Raw genomic sequence first — 20,021 nt, 5'->3', positions numbered from 1 at the left:
AGGAACAAAGTCAATCTTATCTCAAATTGCATGGTCTCCTAGTTTCGCTCAGGTTATCATAAATTTAAGATATTTCAGATTTAGTCAAATATTGCGAAACATTCTATTAAAACGGAAGTACATACCATGTATGAACCAGTCAGCATGGTAGCACATTTACAACTTCTCCCTAAAATTTTAAGGAACAAGTTTCACATTTCACAGAATCATAAAATCCACACCATGTTTGTCTCATAAAGATTTAAAACAGAGACACCAAACAGAGTGAGTGCTTGATGTACCTAGATCTTGTGGACACGATCAAAGAAAACAACAGAGCAACCATGGGAGACCCCCTGTTAAGACCCATCTGTGTTGTTGTTGTTGTTGTTTGCTGCTGCTGCTGCTAGGTGAAAGTACCTGGCACATTAGGTGAGCAGCAACATTCAGTTCTCTGTTTCCAACTTTTTTGGTTTGTAGCTGAGCTGTAATTTTCTTTCTATTCTTTGCACCAACTTCCCTAGTTGTCTTATCAGGGTTTGAGCACTGGTTTCATTGTGGACTGCTTGGACTTATACCAAATTCTAGCTATGGCTTCCTACACCTTTATGGAAGGGTGGGGGAGGGAGTGGAGTCAGCAGGAATTAAAAACCAGTACAAAAGCTATGCAAAAACATGAATACATGGAGGAGAATAGTGGAAGACAACATCATAAAAAAAGTCTAATAGCTACTTATCTATGAGCAGACAGAGAGATTGCTTAAGTTGTTTGGAAAATCAATCAATCAAAGTGAGCGCAGCTTAAGCTGCCCCTGTTGTTAAACTACACACCACTCTAGTTTTGACAATCTCCTTTATTACACTGTCCTAGAAATTCATCACCTGCATCATGATGCTAGCTGGAAAAACATTGTAAAAACAACGTTTGCAGCCCCACCAATTCCTTGTCAAAATGTGGCTCTTGAGTGACATATATTATAGTTAATTTTGATACGGTTTCTCTCTTCACTGCAATCCAAGTATAAAAGTCACAATGGAAATAGAACAAGATGGTTTCTAGGGGACAGTGTCTACATGAGGCCCACCCATATCAACCACTTATCTTCAGGCCATGAGTCATCCACACCCATCACAGAGAAGCTCCATACTTAGCACACTGGTCCACTGAACATGTACGCTCTCTGACGAGTGCCCTGCGAATGAACATAAGACTTCTGACAGAAGTTTTTAAAACTAATGTGTACTCAAAATATTATATTGAACATGTCCTACAATGCAAACTGACACTGCCAACAAAAGGAGATGATACCAATGAACAAACTGCAATAATCTTATGGTACCTTTTCCAGGAAGATAATGAAAATACTTTGAAAATATGGTTCAAATTTATATATCATTTATTCAAACAAAACTAAAAATTCTACTGTGTTATGTGAAAGATAATGTAGGACTCCAAGAACTAGGAAAATACCACAAACTGTGTGAACGTGGTAGATCGTACATTGAAAAAAATATAAGAACTTTTGAACAAAGACATTAAGCACAAAAGGGTTAGTTCCACCTTGAGCAACCAACTATATTAGTTGTCGCTAAACACTGCCTGACCTGTGTGGATAACATGAAATCTGAAAATACCAACATTGTTGTGCAGTTGACAAATTTGTGGGACCATTTAACAAAATACGCAATTGACCTTTGAGTGGCCTGTAATTTAATCAACAAGAATAAGGTGTAATATAATCAACAAGAATAAGGCTGTGGCTTAAGCAAAACATGGTATCTAGCACACAATGTGCTTCAATCAGATAAGGAAACATTTCAATGTTCTCTTGCCATCTGTTTTGAGTTTCTGTGAGTCTGTTTTATTGTTTAATCATGCCATCAAACATTCCCAAGGGCAGTGTTTGGTTTGCATAAAAAAAGTGAGCAACAAAATCAACTCTTGATGCCTGATGAGAACAACTTGGGCTGTTGTTCAAATATTGTGGAAAGGGCAAATAACCTGACTGCAAGTCCAAAAAACTTTTTTAAGTCATGAGTTCTGCTGAAGAAGGATCACACTCAACTTCTTGTTTATGTGCATATCCAAGGTTCAACAACTCCTCTAGAAACTGTCTTTGCTCATCTCATTGTTTATTATTAATGATGTGTGTATGAAAATGTATGGAGCCATGAAAAGGCAGGCAGAATATCAATAAACTGCTTGGCTACCAGACAGAAATCACCACCTCAAAGGTGACATTCAACTCCACTGGCACAATACTATTAGATAGGCTTTGAACATCATGGAGCACCTCAGAGTTAGATTTGTTCCAAACATTCACAGTGAGGAGACCCTCAATGATGTATAACTTGTCATAAAACAACAATATATAATACGTATTTAAAAAGGAGGGGGATGTGCTACTGACCTTTCCACATATCCTAACTGAAATGGTCCTCATTCAAACTCCCACGGCTTGGCACCTCTTCTGCTTGGTGAGTAATGATCTGCTCTCATACATGTATTTTATCTCATACATGCATTTAACCTGGATTTTCCTTGTGTGTTTACTAATGTAAAGAAAAAACACTATACCAGAATAGAGGCCACCATCTTCCAACACAAATATGTTCTGAACTAGCTGAGTACTTGGGTACCGTATTTACTCGAATCTAAGCCGCACTCAAATCTAAGCCGCACCTGAAAAATGAGATTCGAAATAAAGGAAAAAAAAAAATTTCCCGACTAAGCCGCACCTGAAATTTGAGACTCGAAATTCAAGGGGAGAGAAAAGTTTTTGGCCGCACCTCCAAATCGAAACAAAGTTGGTCCATTGTAATATAGACACAATTTAGGTTGAGTGAATGACGATACAGCTACAGTAGTTTGGTTCGAGTCGTAAGCTAAGCAGTTAAGCTTTACCAGGTAGCCATTGCTATGCGTCAGGCGCTCCGTCCGTATTTATATGGGTACCCTTCCTTTTTCACATGCTTCGTCTGGTTTGAATCGATTGCTTATTTTGCTTTGATCTGATAAGTGCCTTTTCTTTATTATAGGTGTTTACGTCACTCTAAGATGAAAATGCATTACTGTACTGTGTCATGCATTGTTTGTCGCATTCTGATAGTGCATGTTTACAGCCTGTCGCCACTCGCGGCACGGCTTGCTTTTGTGCGCGCTACCGCCGCTTACAATTTTAAAAAAGAGAGAGGAATCGTCTCATTAGCGAAACAATGGCAAGAGACTGCTATTTGTTGTTACTTACACTGCTGCTTTCTTTGATAATGATCAACAAGAACCAAATAATAGACTGCATATGATAGAACATGGTCTGAACAAGAGTTAGGTGAAAATTTTTTTCTGTTTGAAAATCTCTGCGGCCGCTTCTTTAGTACATCAAATTCTGCACAGAAATTAGAGTCATCTTACATTTAAAAATCTAGTCAGTTGCAGTGTTTCATTTCTAACTGTATCACTATTAGGCATCAGAATAATACGAATATAAACATGACACGATACGTATATTCTTCCGCATTTGCTGTTGTGTCACTCTTGTTTCGTAGTTTATTAGGCAGACAGGATTTAAACGAGATAGCAGCAAACACGAAAGAATACATGGCAAAATGTTTATATTCGTATTAGTCTTATGGTGAAGAGAATACTACATGTGATTCACATTTCATCAGGTTCCTATTAGCAACAATCTCTTCTCACAGGCAGAAAAAATTTAGAACGTAGAGTTGGCCATATTGACAAACATCCCAAACAGTCTTGCCAGTCAGATTTTTGTAGTATATTGAAATTCTGCTACATTCCAAGATGAACAATACGGAATTTGTATTTACTTCATTGGATAATGAATGAAAATGCAGTGGTCGAAACTCGGGGCGGAGAAAAAAAGCTTGTCTTCCACTTTCTTTTTAAAATTTATTTACTGACGCAGAGGTTTCGGTGCCAGTATTTATCTTCGTGCCTATAAAGCATGCTTGTGTAGTGCTACATGTATTCGACGGCAGAAGTTAGGTGTGGCGGCACCTGCCAACATTTTTCAGAACTTCCACTTGCTTTGCACTCGATTCTAAGCCGCAGGTGGTTTTTTGGATTACAAAATCCGGAAAAAAAGTGCGGCTTAGATTCAAGTAAATATGGTATATATTTATTACAGTTCTATTGGTCCACTTCCTCCTTTCCCCCTGTCTATCTCCTCCTCCCTATTCTCTGTACCCATCTCCTCTGCCCCCTCCCCACCCACTCTGTCATCTCCTCCTGACCCTCTCTCCATCCATCTACTACCCCCTTCCTCTCTTTGTCTATCTGCTCTATCCATCTCCTTGCATCCCTCTGTGTCCTATCTCCTCCTCTTTCCTTCCTCTGTCCATCTCCTCCTCCTCCTCCTCCCCCCCCCCCCCCCCAACCAACAGGACGTTTCTGGTTCTTAACCCCCCTCCCCCCCAACACAAACACAAACACAAACACAAACCACAAACACAAACACAAACCACAAACACAAACACAAACACAAACACACACACACACACACACACACACACACTACTTCTTTCTTTCCAGTCAGTAACATGTGTACCAAGTTTGGTTGAAACTGGTCCAGTGGTTTAAGAGGGAGACGTGGAGCATACGTATATACACTCATTTTTATAATATGTACGAATTAATGTGATGAATTAATGTAGATACGTAAATACTCTTGGATGTGATGCAGTAAGACAGCTTATAGTTCACTGTCAAGTACTGGTTATAATTACTTCACTTTCTTACTTCTTTCTTAAGTAATGAGTAATAATACATCTCAGCTCTTGCCGGAGAAATAGCTTAGCATTCACCCAAATTACTGTACAGAAATCAGAAATATCTAGAGAGTGAGAGAGAGAGAGAGAGAGAGAAGGAGGAAGGGGAGGAGGAGAAGAGGAAGAAAATTCTCTGAATAGTCAAAATACCAAATTTCAGTTATTTAAAGGAGGGGTTGTCCATCAAAAACACTATTTATAAAATGCACCAAATTCACAATTTTGTAGATACGGCAATGAAATTTTGTACCATGCTTTACTTGAAATTAACATATTTACTGCATTGCATTATGTATATTTAACTTTTTTCATGGAATTAAAAATTTTATTTTCACAAATAATATATGTGACTAATAATTCTAGCCTTTGTAGAGTCTGAGAAAAAGGAACATCAACATTAAAAAACATAATTTTCAGGAAATGCTGTTTAAAGTTCAACCTAATGTTTTCTCTTATGTCACCTCTTCAGAAGGCCCCAGACTTGTACTCAGAGTCCTCTTTTCCTTCAAGGCTTTTCTTCTGGTTCGTTGTTTTCTCCCTTCTTCCTTTACATACTGTTCAACTAACTTTTCAGTTGCAGAGAGGTGTTGTAAATCTATTTCTTTCAAGATGTCTGGAGTGAAATTTCCTACCTTAACGCCCATTCTCCCTAATACCACCAGGCTCCCTACATTCCCATCTTAAAATACAAGAACAGCATTGTAAGTTGCAATTCTGACAAACTTTGCGCTCAAAATTTTCTTTCAGGGCATCGTTTCAATGTAAGTGAATTCAGAGACTCATCTGGATTCTGCGTTTTGCTGTGAATACAGTTTTTAAAAGTTCAGGATCATCCAGAGACATGCAAGTGAGCTTGGCAACATCCAGGATACAACTGGAAGTCTCTCCTTGTGAATGTAATTAATAAAATTGTTGTTCAATGAGATAGTATTGAAATGTTGCTTTAAAAAGTGGGCACGGCAGTAATGTTGCCTCAAACGTTTCATTATTTTCCAGGCACTTCAGATGTGATTTCATCACTGAAATTTTGGGAACCAGTTGTTCACGTGTTCTACCAATAAATAAAACATAAATTTAAAATTGACATTCTAGGTCAATTACTTGCTTCAAAAAGACCTGCCACCCACTCACTACCTTGATACACATAATTTATATTTAAAGCAACATGCAATAATAATTTGTTTCATAATCAAAGCATCACATTTGGACATACAACTTACCATATGGGATAAGAAACAGAACACATGATGTAAATATTCCATGTAATGCACTCCGAAAGAATTCCATCTTATTGAAGAGCAGGTTTGTATGTCCAGGAGTGTACAGTTTTGGGTACAATATGCTGTTACGATCATTGACATCCTGGTCAAAGATCCCCAGCGCCAGCACTGGTAGCGAAGTGTAGAAAAGGTTATAAACTGAGATGAACATAGGGTCGAAAACAGTCTGTAAAAGCACAAATCTCTATTAACAGTAATCTTCTAATGGCAGGTACCATTCAACAACAACTTATAAAAAATACAAAAATGATTAGGGATACCCTTAAGTAAGCTGAAATAAGTCATTTAACTTTAAACAATAAAAATTTTATCTCCTTTAAAATAATTTACTTCTACTTTACCACATTCCTGCCACATAATTCACTATGGTTGGCAGGTAGCATTAAATGTCAAAGTGACAAGTTATACATGTTCTACACATATGATAGAAGAAACAGCTTCAAAAAATGGATCAGAGATATGAAGGCAGTGGGTAATGTAACTATCCCCCTTTCTATTATTTAAAATTTCTCTTCCATCATTGATTTCTCTAGTTTTCAAATCTCACCTGCTAATAATGCTTCAACACTAATTTTCCTCACAGCCTATCCACATTCTCTTGTGTGGAACAGTCTTTTTTTGACTTGTACACTCAAATTTCTGAAAGCTTTGTTTTAATGCACTTCTTGTTTGTGGCCAATGACTGGACCTCTCTACTAAAAACTAGCAACTTATGTACCATTTGCACATCTCCCTTGCTTGTAGTAAATGTATAATGAACTTAAGAGTGAGTAGTGGCTCAGTGTAAATAATGATATAGTGTTGCAGCTGTCAACAGATACAGAGGCAAGCTTCATCTCATTTTTATTTAATATACTATCAAAATTAGTAGCATCATTCAGTGCCAACTGGTCCATCTTCCCCATCTCAGATTAGGTTGAAATTAACACTCACCAACATAGTTCCACAACTTTTTAATCCTGGTATGCAATATCTGAGTCACTGAATTTGTTCAGGATGTCTTAAGTGATAGTCCAAATTTTCTGTAATTTCTGAAAAAAGATTATACAGTAGTTGTGAGCAGTCTCCCTGAGAAACTTGCTGCATCAACTCCCTGGTAAGTGTAATAACCAGCTTACAAATTGAAAGATTCAAGATTGACAAGTCTCGTTACTGTGGCCACTCAAAGTTGAGAACAAATTTGTCAGACTCAGTATTTACTGAAGGTTGGTCATTATGCTTCCCTAAAGAAAAAGCTTTGGGAAGGCCTCCTTGAGTAATTATGTAAAGTTCTTCCTAACCAGGAAAATCACAAACATCTATGCATTACACTCACTCAGTTTCACAGACATTTTAAGATAAAATGGTTCTAAAAAATTTTGTTCTGAATTTCACTCCTTTCTTTGAAATTCCTATATTCCTATAAGAGATGGGGAGGTACTCACAGAGAGACTAGGGATATGTGGAAAATACTGAGGAGGAGTAGGAGGAGGAGGAGGAGGAGGAGGAGAAGAAGAAGAAGAAGAAGAAGAAGGGACAAGATGACAGGACTTGCATTAATGAATGTATACAACAAATAACTGAACACATTGTGTGCAAGTGCTACTCTGAGATGGAGAGGTTGGCTTCAGAGAGGAACTCTTACTGGGTCACTCAAACCTGTCAGAAGACAGATAAAAAACAAAGAGGAGGGGGTAAGGGGTCAGGAGGAGGTGGGGGTGGGATTAGAAAGGAAAGTTACCAAGCGTTTTCAAAGAAATAGCCCCAGGGAGAGGGGGGGGGGGGGGGGGGGGAGATCGTACCTCCTGATTTTTTATCTTTAATAACCAGAAGTGAGTTGATATTTTCCACCAATCTCCAACACTAGTAAAACATGCCATGAAAAATGCACTCTGACAACTCAGACTTATGCCACCACCATCTAATGGTAACCCAGCACTATCAGTGCAGGTAAAACCGGCTCCTCCCTAAGCATATCATCCTAAAGAAGAACAGATACCATGCCTGTCTGCCTCCACTGTGGCTGCTCTGGACACATTGCATGCTTCTACAGAGAAAATAAATGAGTGTTTGAAAAGTATTACACAGCAAGACATCAATCATCACAACAGTCCCATTCACGCCAGTCAAATGCAGACAATTACTGTCTACCTGTGGGATGAAGCCCATCCCAGTAGTCCAGACACGGTTATTCCCAAACACGTTGTAGCTGTTCCCTGTATACAGGTATGAGCTGCTCACCTAGCTGCCAAATTCAAGGAAACTAAGCAAGGCAACCCTCTATGGAGGCTAGGCTGCCACAGATGAAAATCCTCCATGGACAACAGTCACTAAGACGTCAGGAAATCTCGCTGATGTCATTATTAACAGTCAACCTGTCCAGGCACTAGTCATCTCAATGGCTACCTTTTCTGTCATACTGAATGCTTACCATTGACAACTAAAGAAAGTGACTGTACTGAAAGTTGCTAATGGGAAACGCATCTATCCAACAGGAACACGTGTAGCAAGGATAACTATCAGTGACAGAACCAAACCCTTTGAATTTGTCATCTTAGCAGAACGTGATCAGCAATGTCATTCTCAGATGTGATTTCTTTTGCAGACACTACAAAGAATCTTAGACTGCAGGAGATCAGATCTCCAGACTTACAAAGCTACTTCAACAAGCAAACATAACAAAAATTGCCCTGCGTGTTGTCTTCCACTGGAGACATTGCTATCCCACTGTCACCAGCGAGACGAGTTCCAGTCATCAATTGAAGTGTTCAGTTAAACTGTAAAGCTTTTGTTGATTGAAGAAAGCTACTTGGGCTCACAAAGGAAATCTACACGCCAGCAGTAATCATAAACATTGTAGCTAGTCAAGGAGAACTTTGGATCAGTAAATGTCATGAGCAGTCACAACTCCTCCCTAAAGATATGTGCATAGGGCTTGCTGAACTAGTGCACGAAGTGCAGTTTAGTGTGACCAAAAAAGAAGAGACAATGCACAAGAGGAAGCTACTATCGAACTGCCAATAGCGTCTGGCCTGACAGAGCAACAACAATGGCGAGTGTCAGCAGTTCAGTACCAATTTTTGGATGTTTTCAATTCCAGAGTGGAGGAAATAAATATCAAGCACTCCATGGTAAAATATCATATCAACACTGAGGATCATCCACCAATTAACCAGCACTCATGTAAGGTGTTGCTGGAAGAATAATGGATAACCCAGCAGGAAGTGAAGAAAATACTGCAAGCTGACATCATTGAAACTTTCAGAACGTCCTTGGTCCCCTCCTATGATCTGTGTGAAGGAGGATGGCAAATGTTTCTGCATCGACTACTGACAACTGACCAAAATCATGAAAAAGGTTGTCGATTCATTACTGCGTACTGGTGACACCCTCCTCCACTTGAAACAGGGAAAGTATTTCTCAACTATGGAAATTCAGACAGGCTACAGGTAAACTGAAACTGATGAGGCTGACAGGGAAAAGGTTGCCTTTGAACACCAGCAGGGCTTCCTGAATTTGACATTATGCCCCCTTGAACATTCTAGCCACCTTCAACACATTAGTTAGATGACATATGTTTGCTATCTGGATGACATTGTTGTTTTTTGAAGACATCTTAGGAACAGAGTAACATTCAACATGCTTAACGACTGTGTTTAAGTGTATTCAAGCTGCAGGTCTCAACGTGAACCTGAAACAAGTGCCTCTTCATCACCAAAGAAATAAAAATCATCGAGCCCCTTGTGAATGACGAAGTATGACTCAATCTAGAGAAAATAAAAGCAGTCCGTCACAGATTTCCTGATTCCTTGGTGCACTGGTGATAAGAGATATTTCATCAGAATATGCTCGTGCTACCAGCTACTCATATAGGACTTGTGTACCAAGGCACAACCCTTGCAAGAACTATTACAGGAAGATGCAAAATTTTCCTCAAATGAGAGGCAAGAAAGATCTTTCTTTCTTTCTCCCTGACTAAGTGCTATCATCATCTCCAGTTCTAATACTGAGTCACAATAATGCCAAAACAGAACTTCACACCAATGCTAGTGTGCAAGTTAGGTGCAACTGCAGTACCAATTTCAGGAAGTGCTGAAAAGGAGGGAGCTTATGTTTCATGATTATTCTTGAAGTCCGAGATGATCTACTCTACAGCTGAGAAAGAGTGCCTTGCAGTTGTTTGGACTGTCAACAAGTACCAGCCACATTCATTTGGCAAATCTTTGTGCTGATCCACCATTCTTTTTGCTGACTGAGTAACCTGAAAGATTTGTCTGGTTGACTGGTGAGACACATTCGATGTAGCTCCAAATAACTAAGTAAGATGTGCCACTTGCTTTCACATCAACAAGAACATTTATTTACATCAAAGTCAAAAAGAACATTTATGAAGATGTATTTCTACTTAACGCACAGCCCTATCCTCCTAACCCTGGACAACCTCCAACAGTATAAGAAAGATCCTTTATCATTTAGCTACAATATAGCAGGTCAGCAACTGGAAGCAGTTAATTCCATAAATTATCTGGGAATAAGCATTAGGAGTGATATAAAATGGAATGATCATTTAAAGTTGATCATCAGTAAAGCAGATGCCAGACTGAGATTCATTGGAGGAATCCTAAGGAAATGCAATCCGAAAACAAAGGAAGTAGGTTACAGTACACTTGTCTGCCCACTGCTTGAATATTGCTCACCAGTGTGGGATCCGTACCAGATAGGGTTGATAGAAGAGATAGAGAAGATCCAATGGAGAGCAGCACGCTTCGTTACAGGATCATTTAGTAATCGCGAAAGCATTACGGAGATGATAGATAAACTCCAGTGGAAGACTCTGCAGGAGAGACACTCAGCAGCTCGGTACAGGCTTTTGTTGAAGTTTCGAGAACATACCTTCACCGAGGAGTCAAGCAGTATATTGCTCCCTCCTACGTATATCTCGTGAAGAGACAATGAGAATAAAATCAGAGAGATTACAGCCCACATAGAGGTATACCGACAATCTTTCTTTAACCGAACAATACGAGACTGGAATAGAAGGGAGAACCGATAGAGGTACTCAAAGTACCCTCCGCCACACCCCATCAGGTGGCTTGCGGAGTATGGATGTAGATGTAGATATAAACAGTTTGACTGACCTGGTAATCTTTATCCAAATGTGGGACCACTCTTAGGGAATGACGATGTTGCCAATTCCAATTTCTAGCTTCTAATTCTAGTGACAGTCTGAACTTTATGAAAACTCCTCAGTAGTAGTAAATAGTTTATACTAGATCTTTAATTCTTCTACTAAATCAGCTGACTTTGAGGACTCGCTACCTCTTATTAAAGTAGTAAGTCTCCCCCCTTCAAGGAAGTATGCTGGCATGGACACACTGTCATCGGTCAGGGAGATGTGTCTCAAACTGAGTGTGGCTACAGTGCTTACAAGAACAGTTTGAAGTTTCTGCTCATTCAGACTGCTTCACTCATGTACTTTATTAAGGCATCATTTTACTGAACCAACTATTTTTTCTCAAAAGTTTCCCCACCAAACTGCAAACGGGGCGATGGACTTCTACATGATTCTCCTTCGGGCAACATACTGATGTGCTCAATAGGATGGAAGGATTGTCCATAGTTCCAACATTTCTCAGTTAGCTGCCTGAAAGGTCTTAGCATTGTAACTGTAAATTTTATGCAGGATACCTCACTTTGAATGGCTAACAATAATTTATCTGCCATGGCAGCAGTAACAAGCTAAAGGTGGATAGCTCTGTTTACAAAGCTTCCAGTTTTAGAGAATAAAGGTCCTGCGAAATCAATTCCAGGGACTTTGAGGGATTTGAGTGGTATCACCCCGTCCGTACGAAGTGAGGCCTCTTATTTCTTAACCTGCAATGCAATGAGCTATTTTGCTTGTAGACAGTGATGGAAGGCACATGTTATATAACACAAGAGACATGTAAAATCCAAAACAATGGTCTAAGTTCAAGATGTTCAATTCGAAGGGGAGATTATATATATAATTACACCAAACTGATAACAATCCCTGTAGTGTTTCTGTAGAGACTCCTCACAAAAAGATAATCAGGATATTATACCCAATGAAGGATGATCAACTTGACCATCCTTTGCTGGCCAATGTCCCCACTCAGATGGTGATGTGCATGTTTGAATTTCAGTAACACTTTTACAAATAAATGCTTCAAGGTGTTGGGTTCCGATTGTACCCATGGTGGGTCTACAGAGCAGTCAGTCGAAAGTGTTGCTTCGACGAAGCCACAGTTGGTAACATTGCAGTAAATATGCTGCAGCTTGAAATTTGAGATGTGGTATTGCCACTCTCTTGAATTTGCTAAATAGTTTTTATTGCACATCAGGTGCATATAAGTACAGCACACTACCAATTATTTGGTATAGTATGGAGGAGAAGATGCATGAATAATCAAGAAATTTTCAAACATGTATTCTTAGCTTAAACGTTTACAAAGTTCTGTGCATAGCTGTCATAGGCTTGTTTATTTCTTAAAATGGTCTGCAATGTTTCTCCGTTCCTGAGAGGAGGTGACGTTTTTTCCGCACAGCATTTTGAATTTTTCTTGCAGCAATAATGTCACTATACTGAAACACCCTCTGGCTCATATAATCTAGAAGGGAATCAACAGACTGCAATGCAGTATGACAACTGACTAGGTCACTGACTTTATCCCCACTTTCACATTCACTGTCCTCTTCCTTGTTTTGTTGTGAAGTAGCAGTCACAATTTAGGCATCACTCATGTGAGGGGTTGATATCCTTCAAACTTCAGCTACTCATTCAAGTTTTACCAGCCAAAATGGTTAGCACACTAGACTTGCATTCGGGAGGACGACAGTTCAAACCCACATCTGGCCATCCAAATTTAGGTTTTATACAATTTCCCTAGATCGCTTCAGGCAACAAATTCTGGGATGGTTCATGTGAAAGGGTACTTCCTTTCCCATCCTTCCCTAATCCAATGGGACCGATGACCTCGCTGTTTGGTATTCACCATTAAGTGAGCTTGCCCCATCATCTGTGAAGAGCAGCCTGGGTATTTGTTCCTTGTTTCTCTAGCAAAGATATATGCAATGAATACTGTGTGAGCATAGCATCCTTCCATAATCATACAGCTTGATCATTTTCTTTTCATAAAAGAACGCTATTTCAGTTCACAACAGGCATTACGTCCCACAGCTTGTCATCAAATTCCTCACAAACTACAACTTTGTGTTCTGAATTAATATCATGAGCATAGAGATGAAAGGAGGAAGTCACTGCACATTTAAGAGATCCTTCTGAACTACTTCAAGTCTTCCCTGTATATTTCATTCAGAGATATCAGTTGGTTACTATTCTGATTCTGTCCTTAATTTCTTTTTTATTTTCCAATTGTACCATGTATAAAAAATACAGAGATTCAAAACAGTGCTTCTGTGTTAGGATTATCTTTTCAACTTAAATGAATAAATTAATAAATAACACAAACACAGTATTTCTTCACACAGTCTAGTGGTATGACAGATAATCAATGTAACCATAGCACGGAAACTGCAATGTTTCTAAAGTATATGAGCAGTATATATTGGGGGGAGGGGGATATATATATATATATATATATATCATAATTTTCTTACCTGTGCACTAAATCCACAGAAGAAGGCGAACCAAAAATGGCACAATGTGAATGCAAAGTTCTTATAAAAAAAGTATCGAAGAAACTTGCACATGCGGTAATAGGACCATCGGCCATGAACTAGTAACAGTCGCTCAAGGAACCTGAACTGTGCTATGGAGTAGTCCGACGCCAACACAGCCTGCATTCCTTCTTGGCCACTTATGCCAACACCAATGTGTGCAGCTACAAGAAAATATTTGTACAATTACGTCTATGAAACATTCATTCTGACAAGTGAAAATTTCAGTTATAAAGCTAATAAAATAAGTAATAAATTTGATTTAAAACTTGAAATGCTTTATTTTTCCTACGAAATAATATGTTAGTCCCCATGCAATAATGCTTTAACCACTAGGATGCAGAATCAAACACTGAAAGTCCTGGACAGAACAACAACAAATTTGAAATAGTAGATCGCTACTTACCACATAAGAGGAGGTGCTGAGTCCTGAAAGCTGAAATATTTCTAGTATTCTTTTTCATTGTGCTTGTTCATGGTTCAATGCCTCCTCTTAAAGGACGCAGAGTGTCACATTACTAAATCCAGGAAGAGTACAAAACCAAGCATCATCTTCAGAATGGGGAATAACCACTATATATGTACCAAAGAACAGATACTGGGCACACTCATGTTCTTGTTATACACTAATGATCTGCCATCATACATCCAAGAAGCAGAAAGAGTTATCTTTCTGATGATGCAAGTATTATAATCAAGCCTAACAGAGACAGTTCTACATATAAAAAAGTAAATAAAACTTTCCAGAAAGTTAATATTGGGATCTCTGCAAATGGAAGGTCACTGAAAAAACAAGTTCAATTCTTCACTGCTAAAGAAATAATTGGTAAGAGTAAATAACTAAATGAACCAGATTACTGTAAACTTATTCGAGTTTGTAACCTACTCTTCCTGTTTTCATTCACAGATGCTTTATGAAATTATAATGTGGGTAACTCACTCCTGAAGACTCTAGAACCACTGGCAAACAGCTTTTAAACAGTTGGGTGTACTGACAATAGCTTCACAGTAAATTCATTTTCTTACTGGGTTTGTTGTTAACAATCAGTCATGGTTTGAAAAAACCAGTTACGTTTATAGATACAGTGTGTAAATGATATAAGCTGCCAAAATGATACAGACAGTACATCTCAGTCTGCTTTACAAAAAGGTCTAGTGAAACGTCATATCACAGTCTGTATTTCTTTATTTCTAAAAGACAGATACTTGTAGGACTGATAGTAGACACATCTCTGTTTACATTGTCAGTTGCAGCACACGATGTTGCTTGCATATTACTGACATCAACGTGGCGGTCTGAGAAAGTAACAGACGAACCAGAACAATGTAAACATTGGACGTGCACAACGACACGGTGCGGCAGCTATGTATTTCAATGTAAACGGTCACTGGGTTGTCAAGAACATGTAATTCATTTTACATAAACAATGAATTAAGTACAACCAGACTTTTCTCTTTTAAAACATTACCATAAAGGAGGTCATGGCAGTTAAAATAAAATGTGTACTTTACTGTGTGTTAATTACAATCAACTGCTTCCTCTTTTTACAACAGTACTACAACAAAAATTAAATTCAGATTATTTTCCTTTTCTACAACAGTATGATAACAAAAATGAAACCTAAATTACTTTGTTTCCTGTTACACCAATACTACAATAAGTGTTAAAAATGCCCAACATTTGATTCAATACATGCTTCATTATGGCAAACCTAGTTTTGTCACACTCATTCATACACCGAATATTTGCCTTTACGGTACTGGCAACATCGAAAATCCTCTGCCCAATTTCATCCACATTATTTATTTGCTGAGAAGAAATAAGTTCCTTCATATGGCCTGAAATGTAAAAATCTAGTGGATTTAAACCAGCACTGTGTGCTGGCCATCAACATGGACCAAAATGTCCTATCCATTATCCTGGAAATTGTCTGTTGAAAAATCATCGAACTCTGTGAGCAATGGGGGGGTGGAGCGCCATCTTGGAGGAATCATGTGTTATGATGTACAGCTGCAAGAATATTTTCTAATAAAGACAGTAGCAATGTTTCCTCTACAAAAAAGGTTCGGTAATTGTTACCAGTCAATTGTGCAGATAAAACGTAAGGCCCAATACTGTTATCATCGATTGTACCTGCCCATACACTTATGAAAGAGTGATGCTGAAAATATGTTGCTACTACTTAGCACAGATTCTGTACACGCTTGGTATGTGCGAGTGTGTGTGAGGGGGTGGGGCCACATGCGCACAGCCGTGCACGTTTTCTACTTTAGTAAGAGACCTCTTTGCTGAACTCTCTAATGTATAGCTGTCCTTTTGTTGTGCCCTTCAGCAACTCAATGGCTCCTCTACATGGTGTTTATTCCGTTCTGGAGTTTCTATTTTTCCCACAGAAAGGAGTGAGGTGTTTATAGCGAAAGGTTGTAATTATGATCTGTTGAACGTGCAAACAACTAAACTAAAACTAATCATGTTGTGCTTGTACAGTGCCAGCCTAATCGTACTAATGATCAGAAGTGCGTTTTTGAAGTTAATGGAGGTTGACCAGAATATAAAAGCTTGTTTGACAATAAAGAACATGTCGAAGAATTCATTCATTAATTCCTTCCACAAATTGAGTCATGGCTGGGAGGTCTCAAGGCTTTAGAACAAGTCGCATACATTACTGCAGAGATGCAAAATCAGAAAATTAGATTCATATCTGACTACAAGTTTCACCATCGCTGCAAGTGACACAGGACATGTAATACTGTATAAATTATTGTATATACAATCGACACAGCAAGCAACAAATTTATACTATGACCTGTCTCTTGTAGCACCATCAATAACATGCTTTATCTGTCAAACTTTTGCATTTAATATTTGAAAATATATATATTGAACTACTTTCATAAAGAGCATAAGGTATTAAAAGTGACAAGCAACAATGCCAATTACATTTAGACTTTTATATTCAGTAAGATAATGGAGGCATTTTGACACCAAAATAAAAACCAGAGTCACTGAAACAGGAATAGGACCAACACACAAATATTAAAACTGTTCACTTCACAGTTTTTTTAATACATGTTCCTACACATGTTAAGAAAAAGGAGAAAGATACAAGGGATAGTTATTGTATATACACAAATAATCTGCACCATTGAAGAATCTGTGCACCTAATTTTAAGGGAGGGCAGTGGTGGCATCAGGAAGGGCACTTGGGCACCTGGCCACCAACTGTCACTAACATTGCCCTAACCCATATAACAATGCCAGCCCCACAGAGAAATGGGAAAAAAGAATCAGCGGAGAACGAGGAGGTGGTCTATCGGCATTGTCACTATCAAATGACATACTTTTGCAAGTGTGTGATAATCAGAAGCTAGGACTATGGCTTAATCTTCTTCAAGTAGCAATTTCATAATGCTGAATTCCTTCTTTTATCATCTTCTATTTTAGTTCCTCCATCATTAGTGTGGGTAGGCCAGATAACCAATACAAAGGTACTGAACTGAACTGAGGAAAAAGAATTTACAGATCAACTTTACTAAAAGAAGCGATCGGTTGATAGGATATGTCCTGCAGCTTCAAGGCATCATCAATTTGGTAGGGGGAGGGGGGGAGGGAGGGAGAGGGGGGAGAGGGAGAGGGGGGAGAGGGAGAGGGGGGAGAGGGAGAGGGGGGAGAGGGAGAGGGGGGAGAGGGAGAGGGGGGAGAGGGAGAGGGTGGAGAGGGAGAGGGGGGAGGGGGAGAGGGGGGAGGGGGAGAGGGAGAGGGTGGAGAGGGAGAGGGGGGAGGGGGAGAGGGGGGAGAGGGAGAGGGGGGAGAGGGAGAGGGGGGAGAGGGAGAGGGGGGAGAGGGAGAGGGGGAGAGGGGGAGGGGAGAGAGGGGGAGGGGGAGAGGGGGAGGGGAGAGAGGGGGAGGGGGAGAGGGGGAGGGGGAGAGGGGGAGGGGGAGGGGGAGAGGGGGAGAGAGAGAGAGAGATATTGGCCTTGTTCACCACCAAAAGATCTAGGATATTACCACTTCAGGCAGATAGACTCGCTGCCCCAGATAACATAATAAAATAAAATAAATATGTTTCCTTAATGACTGGACTTCCCAGTCAACAACAACTACCGCAGATTACTGTGGGACATTCAAAAACTTAAAACTGTGATAACGGGGAGAGGGAGTATTAACAGTTCAATAAATCCATACAATAATTTATGGTGTCTTAGAATACAGTGTCTACACATACAAGGGGCGATCAAAAACCTTCCATTTGAGGGCGCTGCTGTAGCATTTATGCAATGTATTACAACTTCAACCAGCAGGACACAGGTCTCTTCAACATGGCGCATATGTGTGATGATCACATCAATTCTCACTGTGATTTTGCCAGATGGGAATACTGATTCTGAACTACACAGTCTTTAAAAGAAACGTTTAGATCGCCCCTTACAGTAACATCTCCTTAGAAATCTTCATAAGAATTGTATTTTTACCTTTTATCATAGATACATCATTGGCACCATCACCAATAGCGAGAGTCACGGCACTTTTGCTTTTCTTTATTAACTCTACCACCATTGCCTTTTGGAGTGGAGTCACTCGACAACAGATGACAGATTTACCTACAAGAAACAAGAAGTAATGACAAACTTAATTGTTTATCAGTTAAAACTGTGCAAATAAAGGTAATCATTCATAATATGCTCTGGTATAAAAATGTCTTTAATAGTAAACCTGAAGCCAATCACAAATTATGCATATAATATTATTCTAAAATAGTACAGGGTGTCCCACATAAAACCAGTACATCTCACATACTGGTCAATCATCTCTAGTTGAATTGCTCGTGAAGTGGCAAAATTTTATTAAAAGTTAGCTACATTGCATTTTATCAGAAATCTGAGTGCAGCTGCGTGTTCGTGCATTAGTTGTTGTGAGAAGCTCATACTGTTGTTACAGAAATGGGGCAGTCTGCTTTAGAACAGTGAATTGATATTGTGAAGTATTACATAAAGGCAGGTTCCATAGGAGTGTAAAGAAATGTTTCAAGCAAAGCATCCTGGTAGGAAACTGCACACGACCAGTACTATTCAAGACCTCTACAAGTAATTGAGGGCTGCAGGATCCATTCAGAACATGCAGAGGAATAGACAAACGGCAGTGAGGTCCCCTGAAACTACAGATAGAATTGCCACGGACATTACTGGCTGTTAACATCAATATTACTAATGTTTACTTGGACTCCTTTTATTTTATAAGGCAACTCTCATATTCTGCACATAGAGCCTCTCCACTCGTAGAAGTTAGGTGTTTGGTGCGCATTGTCCAGCATGTGCATTATTGGTTCCATATTTTTAAATTACACCTTAAACAGTGTCACATAACTACATATCTTTGGCTATTTATATGCACAATTAACATATGCAGAGAAGCCATATGCAGTATTCCAACAAGAGAGGCCAACAGCTCACACATCCAACCGAAGTACGGCCCTCACCACCAACATCTTCTCTGAAGCCAAACTTTCCAGTAGAGGCCTCTTTTTCCAAAGCCCGAGACTTAACATCATGTGATTTTCCCTTATGGGGCACACTAAAAATCAAATTATATGCTGACAATATTCACATAATAGACAATCTTAAACATAACAGAATTACAGATCGTTGATGGTAACGTCGTCTCACAAAGTCAGCGATACCTGGATGCCCATGGCCACCACTTCCAGCTTCTTTCATAAACAGTAACTACATTTTTTTAATGTTACTACTGTCTAGTCTTTTGAGTTAGTTCATTGTTACTTAATCTTGGGCATGTGGCATACCAGTTTTATTTTGGACACCCTGCATATAAGGTGCAGTCGAATGGGAAAAAAGTAAGTGAACTGCTAATTATTTCAATAGTAATCATCATAACTGTTAACAGATTTATCCATCTGCAAGATAAGACAGTCAGCTATCTATTTGTTAGATAAGACAGTCAATGCATTAATGAAAAAATGTTTGCAGTTGCCTACAGAAGCACGATTGTACCCAGGTGTGCAGCTCTTCATTCAGAGCAAATTGATGTCCACAAAGGACTTTCTTCAGTTCTCCAAAAATATGGAAATCGCATGGAGAGAGATCGGGACTGTAGGGAGGACGTGTAAGGACTTCCCAGCAAACCTTCTGCAGCATAATCCAAACATCCAGGAATGTTGACAGAAGACGGCATTCTGTCTCAGGATAATGCCCGCACACATGTTGTCCAGGTTTTTGCAAATACACTACAGAAGCTTTGCTGGGCAGCTCTTACATATCCTCCATACAGTCCCAATCTCT

At 39.3% G+C, this 20,021-nt stretch overlaps 1 protein-coding gene across 3 annotated transcripts in view; it reads right to left on the bottom strand.

The window, feature by feature from the left end:
• LOC126412042 (phospholipid-transporting ATPase ID) overlaps positions 1-20,021 on the bottom strand; it is a 583,312-nt gene that overhangs the window by 31,219 nt on the left and 532,072 nt on the right. For all 3 annotated transcript variants that reach the window (XM_050081421.1, XM_050081418.1, XM_050081419.1), the window contains exons 17-19: positions 18,198-18,326; positions 13,665-13,888; positions 5,988-6,213 (exon numbers count right to left, since the gene is read on the bottom strand). In XM_050081421.1, coding sequence (XP_049937378.1) covers positions 5,988-6,213; positions 13,665-13,888; positions 18,198-18,326 — 579 coding nt within the window. The remainder of the gene's footprint in view (positions 1-5,987; positions 6,214-13,664; positions 13,889-18,197; positions 18,327-20,021) is intronic.

Source organism: Schistocerca serialis, chromosome 7, assembly GCF_023864345.2.
Source record: "Schistocerca serialis cubense isolate TAMUIC-IGC-003099 chromosome 7, iqSchSeri2.2, whole genome shotgun sequence".
In the NCBI taxonomy this organism is placed as follows: Eukaryota; Metazoa; Arthropoda; class Insecta; order Orthoptera; family Acrididae; genus Schistocerca; species Schistocerca serialis.
The sequence above is the reverse complement of the archived record's forward strand: the minus strand, read 5'-3'. Positions and strand labels throughout refer to the sequence as shown.